General features: G+C 42.4%; 1 protein-coding gene across 1 annotated transcript; it reads right to left on the reverse strand.

Annotated features, from left to right (window-relative positions):
• Positions 1-3076: 3076 nt before the first annotated feature.
• On the reverse strand, positions 3077-18227 carry LOC308370372 (extracellular calcium-sensing receptor-like; the record flags this gene model as incomplete). The annotated part of the gene is made up of 4 exons (XM_080845026.1): positions 3077-3990; positions 4116-4239; positions 5078-5893; positions 17874-18227. The coding sequence occupies 4 exons, from the start codon at positions 18225-18227 to the stop codon at positions 3077-3079; spliced, it is 2208 nt and encodes a 735-aa protein (XP_080701152.1).
• Positions 18228-18451: the final 224 nt, after the last annotated feature.

Raw genomic sequence — 18451 nt, forward strand, 5'->3', positions numbered from 1 at the left:
ATGTACGGCCCCGGCATAACAGCTTATACTTCAATGTAACGAACAATACTGCCTCCCGGCTTGTCCACACCATCATCTTACCGTCTCAAACATTGCCGAGTGGATGCATGTACGGCCCCGGCATAAATAAATAAAACTTAAGAAGAACAATAGTGTGTTTGCAAGCACACTAACAATATATGCCAGCATTACTACATATACCTCCTCCCTTTCTCTCTCTCTCTCCTTCCACATCATATTGCTTTTGCCTATAATAACACTAATAAAATAGCCATATTGCGTACTGTTAAATCTACTACCCAAATGCATCTCCCTATCTGTCTCTGAAATTGTTGTCTACTAACATAAATGTTCTCTCTCCCCTATAGCATGTTCCAATCGCTGATGGAAGTGGAACTATCGCTCCTCACCCCCAGCACTCTGCACGTAGTCTCTCTACCTGGTCTACCTGGAGAAACCCTCGGCTAATCGCACCCACCGCCACTGCATTGCCGTACACCTACTCTACCCAATACCCTATGCCAGCATTTATATTCAATATACATTATTGCCTCCACCGAAATGTTTCTCTGTCCCTACATCCCTTACCCCTGTAACAGTAACCCTATTGGCACAGTAATCTGGTCTTGCCTGTATCATGTATTTACCATCAGATGTATGTATACATATGTCCAGTGACCAAATGCTGGGTGTGTATAACCCCTGCTGCTTCCTTTCCCCTTCTGCCACACAACCCTGCCCCTTCCCCCTGTCCCACCTTCCTGTCTCCACCCGGCCGACCTCAAGCAGATGGGTCCCCCCTTATGTGCCGTGGTTCTGCTTAAGGTTTCTTCCTACCTAACAGGGAGTTTTTTCTTGCCCCTGTTGCCGTTGTGCATGCACTAAGGGGGTTCAGGCTCTGGGAGCTGAACAGGCGCCGCCCCAAAGACGATGCAGTGCTTTTATACCCACACCTGGCGCCAGGTGTGGATAATCACTGCCAAACCCTTCCCGCTTCAGGCCCTCAGGCTGCTGCCTCTATATAGCCAGTACAGGGATTGCACGGGGGGTAACAGGTGCCCTTCATATTTTTTCACACCTGCCCCTCAGACAGCCCGAGTCTGCCACTGACCATTGTGCCTTAGATGCTGCTTGTGTGTATGTACCCAGCTGGTTGCAAATAGGGCTTTAGTCTTTGAAGACACTCCCTGAGAGTAGGAGTAAAGGTGTTATTAGAGTCAGATGACAGCTTGAGCCAGTCACAGACTTGGGAATCTCATTGTGAGCATGGAAAAGGGTGTGTGTGTAAAACCTGGCACCTAACTATTTTTGAGCCAACTGAGGTGTTATGTGTCAAAAGAAGGCGTATATGCCCATAGTACAATGCTGTCAAGTGCAGGCAGCTTTTTTAGGGAGTGAGGTTTATTGGTTAATGTTGATATGACAGTATAAAAGCAGTTGCACATAGAATTTGTATTGTATTGTATTCTCAAGAGGTTATCCAGTACCCAATGCCTTCCCTTAATCTGAACAGGGTTTGTAGCTAATGTCAGCTCCTACCGTAGTCTATGTTTGACTCCTGATGGGACTTTCCCACCCCCCATCTCTCACCCTGTGCAGCTTGTCACATGCCATTCTTCTGCAGAATTAGTACCATTGTGGATACATTAATATTTGGTCGGTATTTCAGATTGCCTCAGATCAGATTGTCATTTTTCTAAAGGTGTCCTTCCTAACTGAATGTTTGTTAATCAACAGCAAGCAGCAATATGCCTCTATTTGAGGTATGTTTTAATATGCAACTAGTTTTGGTGTCATCTTCAAATTGACGTTGGTGGTATGCGATGCCTTAGCCCTGTGGTGTGGCACGGACCACCCCGTGAAAATTTAAGAAAAGCTTTCACAGCACGATATTGGGATATGTCACCAAATGACACCAATGTTAGCATGCTAGTAAGCTTTTTTTTATCAATGCCAACTGGACTATTTTTGGTGTTTGCAAGGCTTTTGCATACATTTAAGCTCACCTTTATACCTTTAGTTTTACACAGTGGTGGAAGAATTACTGAAGCTTAAAAGTACCCAGGAAAATTAAAGTAAAAGTACTTACTTTTAAATCGATGACAAGTTATCTACTGTACTACGGATTATCTGCCATTAAGCCAAACCAATAAAGACAACATGTTATACATTTAAATATTGTATTTAATTGTAAACGTGTACAAAATGGAAACATGGAACATGAAAAACAAATGTAATCCTAAAACTGGACAGAACCAGGCACGCTAGCTTGACATAGCTAACCTACCAGCTTTATCTTACCACTACAAATATAACAAAGATACAAGCATGTTATTTTGATGCTATTGCTGTATGTCAACATGCATTTCGCTAGATAACTAATAAGGTTAGTATAATATCATGTCAGTAACGGAACATTAACTTAGCATAGCAAGAACGCTGCTTACCTCGATATGCTACTTTAAATTTAGAATTCTTGAAGGCTAGCAACTCCTTTTTTTGAGGGAGACAAGAAACGCATTAAAACCTCCACGAGTCATTCTTGGGGCGATTTAACTTGAACATATTTTTTAAATAGGGCCAAAGGTGGCTCATATCAGGGCTCAGTTAAGGCTGACTCTGGATCCATGTTGAATTGGCAGTTGGTCAGTCTGTCTGTTGAATGTTTAGTATAACATGAAAGGCTACCGCTAGTGCTGCTGCCAAACGCACATTCTGCTATCATTAGAGCTGATAGAGCCACCTGATTGGTTTATACTACCAAAACGGAGTCCATATTTTTGTTCATAAAATGTAACGAGTAACGACACATATTGTAGAAATGTAGAGGAGTATAAGTATAGATAATAGCTGCAAAATGTAACGGGGTAAAAGTAAAAAGAATGCACTATTATTTTACTTAAGTAAAGTACAGATACGTAAAAATGTACTTAAGTACAGTAACGAAGTAAAAATACTTTCCACCACTGGTTTTACACCAAACGTCCTTACTGTTAAAGTATCTATTAATAACACAATGGTATATACAATACAATGTAATACATCTCTAATCAGGGTTAAACAAGAAAATCTTTTTTTATAATGACTTAGATGTCACTTTACCCATCACATGTTTTTTTGAATTCAGTTGAGGTTTAGCTACAATCACGTAACACTTGGGAAAGAAAATACATGAAAGCAATCCAAAACTAGAAGCTAAAATGGCAAATATCTCCACTGCCACAGTAAATTTTCCCGGAGAGCTGACATAAGCTGGTATGAAGGTGATCCAGACAGCACAGAATATCAGCATACTGAATGTAATCAATTTGGCTTCATTGAAGTTATCAGGTAGTTTACGAGCCAGAAAAGCAAGTATGAAACATAAGAGAGCAAGGATTCCAATGTAACCCAATACGGCCCAGAAACCTACTGCTGATCCAACATTACACTCTAGAATAATCTTTTCCTGGTAAAGGTTCATATTCTTGTATGGGAATGGAGGGGATATAGTTAACCAAAGGACACATATAAGGACTTGTATGAGGGTGAAGCCAAGAACACTGAGTCTCTGTTGCAGAGGCCCAAACCACTTCATGGCATTACTGCCTGGAAGAGTGGCTCTGAAGGCCATTAACACCACTAATGTTTTCCCTAGAACACAGGAGATGCAGAGAACAAAGGTGATCCCAAACGCTGTGTGACGCAACATGCAGGACCACTCAGAGGGCCGACCAATGAAAGTAAGAGAACACAGGAAACACAACTTTAATGAGAAGAGCAGCAGGAAACTCAGACCTGAGTTGTTAGCTCTAACTATTGCAGTTTGACGGAAAGAAAAGAAGACGACTGTTGTAAGCACTGTCAAAAAGAAACCAAAACAAGAAAATATGACCAGCACCACCCCCATTGTTTCTCCATAGGACAAGAACTCTATTAATTTTAAAACACATTCATCCTTCCTGTTGTTTGACCAATATGCCGATGGGCACTTTGTGCAGTCTGGAGAATCTACAAAGAGAAAAATCAGAAAAGCTAAATTGTATTTGTTTTCAGCTAAGTAATCCAGATGTTTTTTCAAGAGTTTGTATTCAAAAGAAAAGTGAGTATATGATAGAATTGTCAGTCTCAGCTACCTGTTTCATTAGCAATTTCCCCGTCAGCACACAGTACACAGTCAAAACAGCATATTTGTCTTGTTTTGTTCACAACTTTCCGACTGCCAAGTGGGCATATTTCTGTGCATAGAGATCTTGGTACCTTTTGAAAGTCAAACAGATGTGTATCACATATACATTTCAATTATGAATGAAAATAAGCTACACAATATGGCTCTTTAAAAGTACTTATTATTTGTTATGATGCTTGATACCTCAGAGTGGTTTCCTCCCCATATGACTGTGATGTCTTCTGTCATTCGGAATCTTTTTCCACTCGGTAAAGATTCATCATATTGACCAATTTTAATAATATTGACTGATCCATCTTTGTTGAATTGCCAGTTTACTAAATCATACAGTGCTACTGAGTCACCGTTCTCATCAAAAAACATCCTTCCCCCAGACAGTATGGAAAAGTTCACTTTCTTCAAGCTGTGCACCATCTGAAAGAAGTCAAGTTCAGCTGTTAGCATTCTGGCACATGCATGGGGATTAAACTCAGAAATATCCTTTCATTGTTCTAAATATGTTTTGAATCATACAAATTGACATTAAATTGTGTGTTGATTTGTATTTTTTGTATGAAGTAAACATGCATCTACCACAGGGAATTGCAGGGAACTTAGGAAAACATTTCCAGGTAATTACAGAGGTATGTGTTTTGTTGCTCAGATCCCTTCTAAATCCACATTCTATTCAATATAACCATCCCCTTATGCATTACAGTCAGACATTTCTGAGGGGAACATATAATTATTCTTTCACACTTATATTACTCTAAAAGTTTGGAAACATAAAAAAACACTAATTTCAAACTCATATTACTATAATGTCTTTCATTTACAGTAACTGACACATTAATGATGTATTTCTTTGTTTCTTTAAGTAGTAAGTCGGGCACCTATAAGTAACCCTAAATTATTTACATTGTTTTTTACCTGCAAGGGTTGAATATCATTCTTGTTGTGACAGCCTTGCCCTGTGACTGGATTTGTTCCATTGTTGCACTGCAAGAGATTGTGAAGGGCATGTGCCACTGCATAAACTGCATTATATACATTATTAACCGACCTAGATTCTGACATGTCTGTGTAATCATTGGTTATTGACCGTAGATCCTCTGACCCATCGCACAGCCTTTTGTACTGAGACTGATTTGATGTTGAGAGGCTGCACTGAAAAGTTGTCTCCCAGTAATCCCTGATGAAAGCACTGTCTGGTGCATCTGAAGGCTCCAGACTCAGTAAAAACTCAGTAAGACCAGGTATTTTGACCTCTGGAATGGCAAACCCCATGGCGCCTTGTAAAATTCCCATGCTCTTAATAGAAGCCAGAGTGGGTGTTGTGACCCAGGCTTCAGAGCCAATCCAGTGTTTTCCAGTAATATTGAAGTACTCGATTTTTGATAAAAAGCTTCTGAAATAAGATGAAGACATAAATGACACAATGACCTTAGATGTTGAATTCTTAATTATGCCGGCAATATTGGCCACGTTCTCATCTGAAAACTTCTTTTTGTATATTTCTTCATATTCTACACAGATTCCTTCCTTCTTGGCCTGTTCAAGAATTGCATATCTCCCATTTTCTCCATATGATCCAAAAGCGTAAACAAGTCCAATCCAGTTCCATCCAAAGTGCTTCATGAGCTTTAAAAGTGCAATGACCTGGAAGTGATCACTCGGAACAGTTCTGAAAAAAGTAGGATAGATATGTCTGTTGCTTAAACATGCACAGGTGGAAAGGTGGCTGATCTGTTGAATTGAGACGACATAAAAATTAAAATGTTACTGATATTTCTGAATACCTTCTTTTGAATCATGATATCTTCAGATTGGAATACTACATAATGAGATATTTTCAATACAAATACAAATTGACACAGTGAAATATTTATAATGCAAATACAAATTGACGTAGTGAAACATTTAGGCTAGCTTTACACGACAACGATCTGAACACAAACCGCAAAAGTGGCGTTGCGTTCCCACTTTTAATTTCGCGTTTAGACGAGAGTCTTTGGGTGGAAATCTGCATGCAGACGGTGACGCAAAAGTGTGTGAAATTGAACTTAACCGGTGTAGACGTGGAGGTACTGCAGGATGTATATGTGTCCATTCTATTCCACTATGGCTATTTTAACGCGATTGGGAGCTTATTTATGTATTCATTCACTTACATTTGCAGTGTTCGTGTACATTTACATTTAGTCATTTAAATCAGCGACGTAGGCTACAAGGGATAGAACAGTCTAGCTACGAGACCTAGTGTAATTAATGCGCCTTCTCTGTTCTGTTTTATCTGTGATTACTCGGCTTATTTGCTGAAATGACTCCTGGATAGATATCAAGGCAGCTTGAATCTCCGAGTAATGGAAATAATCCGACATGTGTGTTGTTGTTTGGCTGTACTGCACATGGATATGATGTCAACGCGTATGCGAGGATAGCCAGCGTGAGCAGCTCAGAGCACACTTTTGCGTTTTCAACCCTTTAGACGGGAACGCAACGGTGGAGCGTTTTTAAGATTTCCACTCTGGAGGGTGGGTTCATTTTTTTGCGTTTTTAAGTCCCCAAAACGCTGTCGCCATCTAAACGAAAGGCACATCTGATAAAATATTTTGTCGTTTTCACCCGGGAGCGTTGTCGTGTAAAGCCACCCTTATAAAACAAATAGATGAGATATAAGGATCCTTGCACGGAGTGGCAAATAAAAGACTGAACAGTAACATTATGAGAACCTTAACATTTCTGTGTAATTTAAACATATAAATATAAGTAAACTGTTAACCTGTGGTATCCCAAAAGGGCTTAGTATATTGTTTATATGCTGTGTGGGTCCTGAGGAAGAGTGCCCTATAAATGCAAGGATTCTGGCACATTCCTGTTGTTTTTTTTCGTCCTTACTCAAAGCCTCCAAAGTAGCCCTCATAAGGTTTAGGTGTCCACAGGCATTCAGGATTGTATAGCCCAGAGTGACTCCAGGAAGAAGTTCTCTGTCATTATTGATCTTCTCCAACGTGAATATTAATGTACGGGCAAACTTGAGTTCCCTGAAATTTTTTCTGCAGAAAAATCAGAACAATACAGCCAATAAAACATTTCCATATACTGTATGGGCATATATAGATATCATCATATATTATTGACTTATTTCAAGTCAATATTTAGCTGCATTGGATATACAGATCATTGTCTTTCATGCTTATCACTACTTACCCACGACAGGATGTCAGGTTTGGTGGGGTGCTAAAATCCTGTTCAGGAGTACGACCTGAATTATCAAGTGAGAATAGACCCCCAATAATAAAGTCCCCATCCTTTGATAGCTCTGTATAGCCAGTACTCCCTATCATTTTACATGCAGGGCTGTATGCTCTAAGATTTTTCAGAATAACAAAGATTATAAATATTATTACAGTCATTGCAAAAACAACTCAATGCCTCAGTATTCTAACCAAATTAATTCTTTAAGAGTTTCATCCGTTGGTTATAAGCACATCTCTGTCCAATCTTGAGCAACAACAAATCCCAGGGCTCAATGACATTGATGGCAGTCACCAATGATATCACTAGTTTGGTTAACACTATGGTTATGACTATAGTTAAGACTTCCCATTCCCCCTTGTTTCCAGTTGGTGTCCTCCATAGATTTCCCTCTAGGCTTTCTCTAAATGTATAGCCTTTGGCTGTTTATTATATTTTTTATATTCAATGTTTAAATCATATTTAATCAAGGGGGCCTGAAATTTCTAGTCGGGCAATTTTTTATGACGTCATGTCACCATCACAAAAATAGAGGTAGCTGATTGTTATAAGCAGAAGGCCTATATTGACCAGTAAGATATGCCATGGACTGCATTTTGAGTGCCAGCAGGGGGCAGATTTCAAATACATTTCACATGCTTCATGCTGAGCATGACACAAAGATGTTGCCTTTAATACAGCATTAGTAAGTAAAGTAAGTAAAAGGATTAGACAGACACATACAGGCACGTGCACAGACATTTTGGGGGGCAGGTGCTCAGACCAAAATAAAAGGCACCCATCCCCAAAATTATTTATGAAATTTTGTAAATGAGATAAATCAATGTTGTGCATAATAATCGAGATTGATTAACATAATCTCTATAAAGCTGACAACACAGTACACACACATTTGTTTTTACTGTAATCAGACAGAGTTGAAGCATAAGCAGCATTACACTAATAATATACCACAATATACCTAACCAGACTGTCATGTAGCTCAACATAAGACCTACCTTTCATTTCAATAATAACGATTTTAAATTAAAACAAAACTAGTGAACTTAATTTGTAGAACCGTAAAATTGCCTTGTAATTCTTTGTGTGCCTGCCTGCCTGCCTGTATCTCTCTCCCTCTCTTGTTGGGGGGCACTGTAGGTCACACAGTAGCCTCGACCACATTCGGGCTTGAAGCTCAAGGAGGTCACGGATTCAAATCCGGCCCGATGCCATTTCTCCTGTCCACTCCCCACCTCTTCTTCCTCTCGTTTCCTGTCCAACTCTGCACTGATTTATCCATTAAAGTCATAAAAGGCCAAAAACAAATCTTAAAAAAAAAAAAAAAAAAAAACATGACAAACGTCAGTAAACAACTGGATAAGGCTTTGAAATCACAGATTTGGTGAGTTTGTTTATTTTTTTAGGCAACGTCGGACCAGTTGCGACGTAATGTTTCAGCGGCGGTTAAATTATCACCAAACAACTTCGAGGGATTGCACAAACACCGTCATTACCTGTTAGTCTGATGCTGTGGGTCAGAGAAGAATTAAGGGCCGAACACACTAGGGGTAAGAATACATGTCACAGGGTGGCTACATTCAGTGGGGGAGGAACCACACGTCAGGGAGTTAGGTTCCCATGGGCACGCTGAGAACGTAACGCAAGCTAGAAGCTACAATGTAAACAAACCCTAGGTTTAGCCATTGATTGGGCTAACTAGCTTCAGCTGCGCAGCAAACATCAACTCAGTTGTGTAATTAACCATTTGATTGTGAGCACTTGAAAAACGACAGGTTGCCACCAGTATGGAGGCAGATTGGGAAGGAGCACGTAGGGACAAGGAACAAGGACTCGTAGGCGAGACGACGGCCCGAGCAGAATTTGAACAAACTGATTACAAGCCAGGCAAGCTACTATCCAGAACATACGGAGTAATTGAAGCTGGATACCGCAACCCCTCGCCAGTCGCATTCACCGAGAGGAACCCCGGAATAAAGGCTACGAATACCACTGACTACGTGAAGCTAAGTAACCTCCCCGCAAACAGGGAACGTCCCCAGGACATTAACAGGACATTCGCAAGGTCCCCAATGGTCCCCAATTGGCCCCCACCACAACGTTCGCTAAAGGACGTTACCAGAAAGTTTTTGACGTTCGTAGCAAGTCTACCTTTGGTCCTTCTGTGACGTTCGCATGAGTCTTAAATCTGACTTTTAGGGAACATTATAATTTGGTCTCTCAGCACACGTCCCCAGGACGTCCTTCAAAAACGTCCCCATTACCTTTACCTGTGGTCCTCATGCGTGATGTTCGCATGAGCCTTAAAACTGACTTTTAGGGAACCTTATAATTTGGTCTGTCAGCACACGTCCCCATTATGTCCTTTAAAAATGTCCCCGTAACCTTTACCTGCAGGTCCTCTGCGTGATGTTCGCATGAGCCTTAAAACGGACTATTAGGGAACGTTATAATTTGGTCACTCAGCACAAGTCCCCAGGACGTCCTTTAAAAACGTCCCTTTAACCTTTACCAGCAGGTCCTCTGCGTGACGTTCGCATGAGCCTTAAAACGGACTATTAGGGACCTTATAATTTGGTCTGTTAGCAGACGTCCCCAGGACGTCCTTTAAAAACGTCCCCATAACCTTAACCTGCAGGTCCTCTGCGTGACGTTCGCATGAGCCTTAAAACGGACTTTTAGGGAACATTCGCATTCGGCCCTTCCAAAACGCCCCCTTGACGTCCTCTGATGGTCCTCTCATTGTTTTTCATTTGCCCAACATTGTAATGATAAGCCGGCCAAATATCTAACCTATTTCTGCTTCTGAATTAGCCTATTGAAGAAAACTGACGGCCTGCGTAGCTTAAATAATAACATAATCAGGTAGTTTAGAATGCAACATGTTTATTTTCCTAAGTTTACAATGGTAATGTCTGATGCGTAATGTCTGATGCGCGTCAATAAGTGGCCTTTAATCGCAACCTGCTGTGGCATTTAAATGAGCGCCGCAACATGGTCATTGCTCTGTTCAATGAGAGCAGAGATTCTTAAATTATTCAACCCTCTTGTGAATCCTTTGCGTCGCCTTTTCGCAGTGCTAACAGAACATTTTACTGTGACTATCAATTACCTCGCACCTTAGCCAAGAGAACTTGTCACTCCATAACGACATAAACGCCCGACATTTCGGCTTTTTCTCTGGTGATGCTGTTCGAACATCTATAGGGCTTCAGGTATTCAGTGGTGGGAAAGTTCATTTTCTTCATGAACTAGCTCAGTTAATTGTTCATAATTAAAAATTTTGAACTAAGTTCACAGCTCCAATTTTCAATATGCTGCGAGTGCGAGCTATAATTTTTTCAAATCTCTTTCTGCAATAGCCTACCGCTCTTGGCTCCTGCGCGCTCACGCACGGGCATAGACAGTATAATAAAATGAAACCCGTTCACGCAACACTGCAGGTATTACAGGTTCATCCTCGTCAGACGGTTTACCCTCATCAGTTGTGTTTGGCCCCTGAAAAAAAGCTTTTAAGGCTAGTCTGCTTGGCCATGTTGGATCCTTCTCACTCAGTTCGCTCCTCGTTTGAAACCGAGGGCCCTTTATTTAAAATGCAGCATATGCGTGTTGTTAAATAACTTTCTAACGGCAGATTAGCCTGTTCCTTTAAAACATAATAAGGGCAGTGCACGATTGCTTTATAGGCCTAAATATTAGGATTGTTGTCAAATCCAGATTGTGTTTGCGAGACGGGATTTTTAAAGAAATTCCAATCAGAGAATTTGACCGCTGAGCTCTGTTGCAGCATCTTTGAAGGCCTGTGGAAAGCTCAATGTTAAAGCTAGACACTTGATAGACCTTCCTATGTATGCATTGTATTGGAATCATGCAGACATTACATTTATAGCACAGATCAGTAGAGAAGCATTCATATTTATTTTATTTCATCATTCTTAATTTGGCTAGTTATTCTGCCTCCCTGCCCGCACGTCCGTGACGTGCCATGGATGTTAATTAAAAAAGGAATCATTAAGGAAAATGCGTAGTGTGTCTCAATGCGTAGTGACTGAGATCGCTACAATATGCTTTTCCTCAAACCCTCGGAAAAAAATGACTAAGTTTGTTGGCTGTCTCACACTGTGATAAACGTGTTAAAGTGACACAATAGTAATCAGACAGTTAGTACAGTAGGTAGCGAAGTGGTTTAGTAATAGGAAGGTTTACGGTTCAATTCCCATGCCTGCAATCAAGTTTGTAACCGTGTGTGTCTATGCATATCATATGAAATGTGTAATATAAATGAACTTGACCTTGTGTGTGTGTGCGCCCTGTAAGCAAAATGACGGCTCCGCGATCTATTATTATTTTATTTTATTCATTTAGCTCAGCAAAAACGGTCGTGCCTGCTACGTCTGCGGTGCGTCCTTGAATAACGTCCCCAGGACGTCTAAAACACGTTTCCCAGAAGTCACCACAATGCCCTCAGGACGTTCTTGCAACTTCCTGCAGAACGTCCCCAGGACCTATAGAAACACGTCCCCCAGACGTAACCACAATGCCCTCGGGAGGTGCTTGCAACGTCCTGCATAATGTCCCCAGGACCTATAGAAAACGTGTCACAGTTGTCACCGCAACGTCCTCGGGACGGTCTTGGAACGTCGTGCAAAACTTCCTTGAGTTGTCAAGGGAACCATACACATTTACGTTTTTAGAACGTTCAGAGAGACCATTACAGGACGTCGAGGGGACGTAATTTTGCTTACAGGGCTGTCTCCTTGCCAATCAGAAGTACTGTATATTGCTGGTTAACTGTCTGCTAACGGTTGGCCGAGTATACACATTTTTGAGGACGCTACCGCTGTCATTTGTGTGGCAACTATATGCACGAACTCTCTCCTTGCAACATTGTTGCACTACCCGCCGGATTGTGGAGCTATTGCCTGGAACTGTCTATTTATCTGAGCACGTAAGCCCCTGTGTTGGGCCACTATGGACTGACTATTTGCTGTGACATGGTTAACACTTGAAAGTTCCATTGTTGAAGTGACGTTGTTTGCCGTGTTCTCCTAGAGTGGTGTGTCGAAGTGTTTGCACTAATTGACTGCACTGTTGTTGGTGTGGCCTCCCACGACAGTTCCAGGCTATGACCATAATCTGTGTAGGCTACATCAGTGCCCTGCTAAACTGAGAGTGTAGAAGACGTTTGTCAGCAAATAACTTTCTTCTGTTAGCCTCTCACAGCCCAGGATCCCCTACTGGAGGAGACGAGGCGAGCGGCGACCACCAATTGCTCCTGACCACCTGTAGGAACTGCAACAACTGCCGTGCCACCCTGGACTAAGCCTACACTGCTCCTCCCCCCACTTCCCTGCCATTAATCCCACAGCCTCCTAGGCTTTGGAGCTCTCTCTCCCCCCTCTGCCAAAGCCCCACGAAGTGCCCTGGCATGAAAGACTTTTCTCTTTCTTAACTATTTAATAAAGTAACTACTTTTTAACCTTGACTCTCTGCGTCTGACATCTTTTTGGGGTGAAGTTACGGTGTGCTCCTCAGAGTAATAGTGGTTTAGTTTAAGTGGAGGCCCCAGCGCCCCACCTGTGACATACACATAAGCGTTTGATTTTTTTAAACGGGACGCTAGAAAATGCATTGATTTCTATGGTTTGGCACGCTTTGCATGTGCGCCTTTTCTCCAACATGCGTTGCGTCTTTGTAGCTTTTTTTAGGTGCGCTTAAAAGTTGAACTATTCTCAACTTTCCAGCGCAAGGCAGAGAGGCGCACCGCTCATCAAAGACACATTCGGTCTAGGCAGCCAATCCGATCAAGCAAGAGGCGGGCTTTACCACTTAACTATCTTCTTCCTGTTTTCGGCCCAAGCAGCCAATCAGATCGAGCAAGAGGCTGGCTTTACCATAGATATCTATAATAAAGGCTAGATATCCTGCCTGCGTTTCTGGCCGACGGAGTCTGTAGCTGCCAAATGTGAGGACCTGCCTGATGTGAGGCCGCATGCGCAAACTTTGCGACACTATTGTAGTACAACGAGCCAGGTAATGCTGGTGGTGTAGGCTACAGCATGAAGTGGAATGACAAGCGCATTTGTTCACGTTTGAAATCCACCAAGGTTTATGATGTTAAGCTTCATGTTTATTGAATTATTAGTTAAGCAGTGCATTCATTAGCCTACTAGTAACAGTAATACAACATAGCCCCATATGTTGACACTGAGCCTTATGCTGTAAACCGTTGACAAAATTATAAAACACTACGTTAAATAAACCTACATTATGCGTTAAGAGAAGCCAGATACGTTGATATTAAACCATGTATGAGAATGCACGTCTTGGATAGTTTGCTCCTGAGCCTTCTGCCGTAAACCGTTTGTGTTTGCGCATGCGGACTCACATCAGGCAGCGGCGGACTCTAGACATCCTATTGGCGGACTCACATCAGGCAGGGTCCTCACATTTGGCAGCTACAGAGTCGAATGTCCGCACATTTCGGCCATTTTGAGGACAGTATAGCTCACTCCCCCTTAACATTGTGTTGGTAGTGGACTTTTTAAATAACCAGAACTTGCTCAATTTCCAACCGATTTTCAAACGGGTTGGTTTGTTATAAACGTAAGATATTTCTTATGGCATTACATACTTATGAAGGATTATAAACATGGGTTTTCATATGAAAATAACATTGACAGGTCTCTGACAGGTCTCGTTTCAAGGGAGTGTTCAATAGAGCAGGTTGCACAAAATTCTGGCATCTTCATTGGCAATAAAGTCAGCAATTTCCTGTCGAAATCATAATGTAAGATGTTTAACAAACCAACCCGATTGGAAATCATGTGCAACTTCAGTTTTATTATGTGCAACTTAAGTTATATTGAAAAGAAAGAACAATTACTCGCCAATTGATGTAAAATGACTGATACACAATAGCCGTGATACACAATTAAGCTGCACATTTCAAGCATCCAGAATTATTACCAAGGTAATGACGATTGTAAATCAAGTCATATGTAAATCCGTCAAAATTTCCGCGAGAGAAGAGTGTAAACGATTGTGAAGATCACTGACGTTACCTAACGTACCACTGATCCCTACCGGAAGCATACTGTCCTCAAAATGGCCTCCTGTGCGGACATTCAAGAGTCCGCCATAATCCATCTAGCCTTTATCTAAGATATCTATGGGCTTTACCACTTGACTATTTTCTTCCTGTTTTCGGCCCAAGCAGTCAATCAGATCAAGCAAGAGGCGGGCTTTACTACTTGAACTTAACAAACTTGTAGCGGCAAAATATTAGTCTGGGAAGTCCCGCCCCTCTTCTCCGGCCAATTTGATTTAGCCTCTGAAGGGGGTCTGGCAAACTTAGGATAGCAGTTCACTTCAAGATTTCCAGAATCCTTGGAGCCAATCACAAACTGGCTTTTGGCTACCTGGCACGCCATTGGTGGATTTAAAATAACCACGTCTACCGTAACAAAAGCGAAACTTAAGAGAAAAGCACAGTAAACTATATACTGCTCTCGCGGCTGTCTTGGATGATTTCAAAGGCAAGTTTTCTTTGAAAATAGAACAGAAACCTGCTCTGGAACAATTCATACAGAAAAAAGATGTGTTTGCTTTATTACCGATCGTTGTATCGTTGTATAGTATCGTTGGTCTGATTGGTTAAAGGCGTGTCCAATTACGTGAGTGGACCTCCATTGAGGAGTTGGCCAGACTAACTGAGCAAATGAAATGCAGTGAAGGGGCGGGGAATTCCCAGACAAGCAAAATATCATTCATCATGGCAGTGTCACAGTTGGACGAAAGTCTTATCTTAGCAGTTTACGACTTTACAACGAACTTTACAACCCACAATACAAATATTATTCTTATACCAATAGAAGATCTAATGCTTGGTATTTTGTGAGCCAGCGGGTGCATCTCTCTGGTGAGTAAAATGCCCTTTATAAATGCCTTTTGAAATAGGTTCGCTTACTTTTGTGTGTGTGTGTGTGTGTGTGTGTGTGTGTGTGTGTGTGTGTGTGTGTGTGTGTGTGTGTGTGTGTGTGCGTGCATGTGTGTGTGCGTGTGCGTGTGTGTTTGTGTGTGTCTGTGTGTGAAGCGGAAGAATGCAAGAAAAAATGGAAATACTTCCGAGATAAGTTTATAAGGGAAAGGAGAGATGAGAGGGGAAAAAAATGGAGCGGAGGGTGGGAGAAAAACCAGGTGGAAATACATGGACATCCTGTCTTTCTTACAACCCCTGGTCCTAGAGATCTTCAAACATGGACCATAAAGACACAGAAGTAGGAATTTCTTGGACTTAATCATGTATCAATTCACAAATCTATTAACTGCAGTTTTATTTTATTTATTAAACAAACTGTTTTGCTATGTAACTTTTTTCAACAGATATCTAAATCTCTTTCCCATCCATGACCATGTGCTGGCCCCATCCCCCCAGGTAATTGACACCATAGCAAAGAGACTTAACATAAATGGAAGCTGGCGAGTTGTATTCATAAATCTTAGCACCATGGTTAATTTAGAATGTGTTTACTTACCTGCATTTAAGCCTTGTATGTGTAACCTAGTGGTAGTTAGGTCTTGGCTCTGCTATGCGACTACGCCACTTGGTGCCTTTCACACCAAGATATATTGTTTTGTGTTATGTACCTTTTCACAGAGACAAGCGGGCTCTCACCCAGGTACGTTCCAGTAACGACAGAGACAATGCATTTCGGTACGAAACTAACAGCATTTATTAATACAAGGCTAAAAGATAAAAAGACGGCAAGAGTTGGTAATGGCTACCTCCAGAATGGGAAGGGATATAGGGAGCAGCTGTTGCAGGGGGGGTTACTGGTCCTGAAAAAGGGAGTGAGACCGACACGCCACCCGTGCTCTGGATTTTGATGCCTACTCACACGTCCACACACAAACAAACACCTCTGCACACAACACACGTAGGCACAAACACTGCAAACAGGTATCACAACAATGGTGAGGTGCACGTTACCATTAAATACGACATGCAGTGCGCAAAGAAAAGGACTCAGATCCGACAACCTGCCCTGCAGACAGCTGCCACACTCTGGAGAGGAAATGGGAAGAGGAGTTGGAGTTAAACCTAAACTGGCTTAAACCAGGCAGAGTTCAAGCTTAAGAAAAAGGTTTACTCCAACTAGGGAACAATGCTGGGGCAGCCAAAACGTATCTCTCTAGCCCCGCGGGGAAGAGGGTACAGTAATAAAAGTAATAAAATGCAGCACACTAAACCCAGCTCACACCTAGGTTTAGACTTAGTCAAACAAACAAATACAAAAGCAAACAATACAAAACAACATAGTCAAAAAGCTGAAATAACCCTAAATTCATAACAGGCAAAGCAGCAGTGGCAAATCTTCCTCAACCAGTCTTCAGTTTATTACAGCAGGTTGTGCTTGTTTGGTGTCTAACCCAAACCGTCGGTAGCTTGCAGGCATACTACCCGGAAGCGTTTGGGTGAACGATAAACACCTGAGGGAGCAATAACACACAGAGCAAGAATGCGGGATCCCAGACACCTCTAGTATTCTACCTGGTGAGCTGGTCTTATACGAGCCACACTTTGGTTAATGAACAAACAGCCACTGAGTGTAAATCGGGGGCGTGGCAGAGCAGGACCCAAGAGTTACGTGGCTACTGGAAGACAGCACCGTAATTCTGCCGGTTACATATGCAATGAGTTAAGTAAACTGATTTACACCTTATTACCCGCTAAATGTCAAACAGGAGTCTGGAATACAAGAAGACAGGCCGAGATCCCCACACACACAGCACACAGCACACCAGCCTCTCCTCACCTTTCAAGCAGGGCAAGAGGACTCAGCAGAATCGATCCCCACACACACACACACACACACCACACACACACACACACACACCACACACACACACACACACCACACACCACACACACACCACAAACACCACACACACCACACACACACACACACCACAAACACAAACACCACACACACACACACACACCACACACACACACACACACCACACACATGCCTAACAACCAAAGGCCTCAACCTCCACTGCTGCCGTAAGAGGACAGCCCCACCCCTGACAGACTACCAGCAGAGCATCCTTGGGGCCTTAAATACACAGACAAATGAGGATGAGCACTTTCTGCTGATCCTCTTGCCTGCATTCCAGAGACTGGACAATGTCACCCGCTCAAAGGTCCGCATGGGCTTTCAGAAGCTTTTGCACGAAGCTGAATTTGGTGGACTTTGAGCATCACTTACTCACTCACTCACTCACTCACTCACTCACTCTCTTTCTCACACACACACACAATGACTGTAAATAAAATCATTTCAAAGATGCATTTCGATTGTATGTTTTTTTTATTTGTTTACAACAGTAATTTTTAGATGTTGTCTTGCCAATCGACAGCACCAGCTGGAGAGGAGAAATAGCTTGTGAAGGTCTCCCTCACAGCCTGGGCTTCTCTCGAGGCATTGTTGCTGCCAACACGATCCAAGTGCTGGACAGCAATCTGCTCCACAGAGGAAAGGGTGGGATAGTCTTCATGTTCCTCTGTCTCCCAGTGCAAAAAGTTGTGGAGGATGCAGGTGGCTTTCACCACCCTCTCTGCAACCTGTGGAGACACCCTCAGAACCCTCGGGTAGAGACGCCACTGTGATGCCAGAATGCCAAATGCGCATTCCACCATCCTCCTGGCCCGAGACAGCCGGTAGTTAAATACCCTCCTCTCCCTTGGGTGGAACTGACCCGGGAAGGGTCTCATCATGTCCCTGCGCAGAGGAAACGCCTCATCTGCCACAAACATCTTGGGGGACCGGGCTTGCTCGCACCGACGAGCGGATATCTGTATCAGCACGCTGGCTCAGCGGCTAGAAAACAGCACCATAAACCTTAAGGCCACAGGTTCGGAACTCGCGAAGCTTGCGCAAGATTTCAAAAACTACCTGAAAGACACAGGTTAGATACTCACGAGTGGCACATGTCCCAAGTTGCGAAATGACTACCCCAGTATCAGAGTAAGCCGGACTC

Source organism: Sprattus sprattus, assembly GCF_963457725.1.
Source record: "Sprattus sprattus genome assembly, chromosome: 9".
In the NCBI taxonomy this organism is placed as follows: domain Eukaryota; kingdom Metazoa; phylum Chordata; class Actinopteri; order Clupeiformes; family Clupeidae; genus Sprattus; species Sprattus sprattus.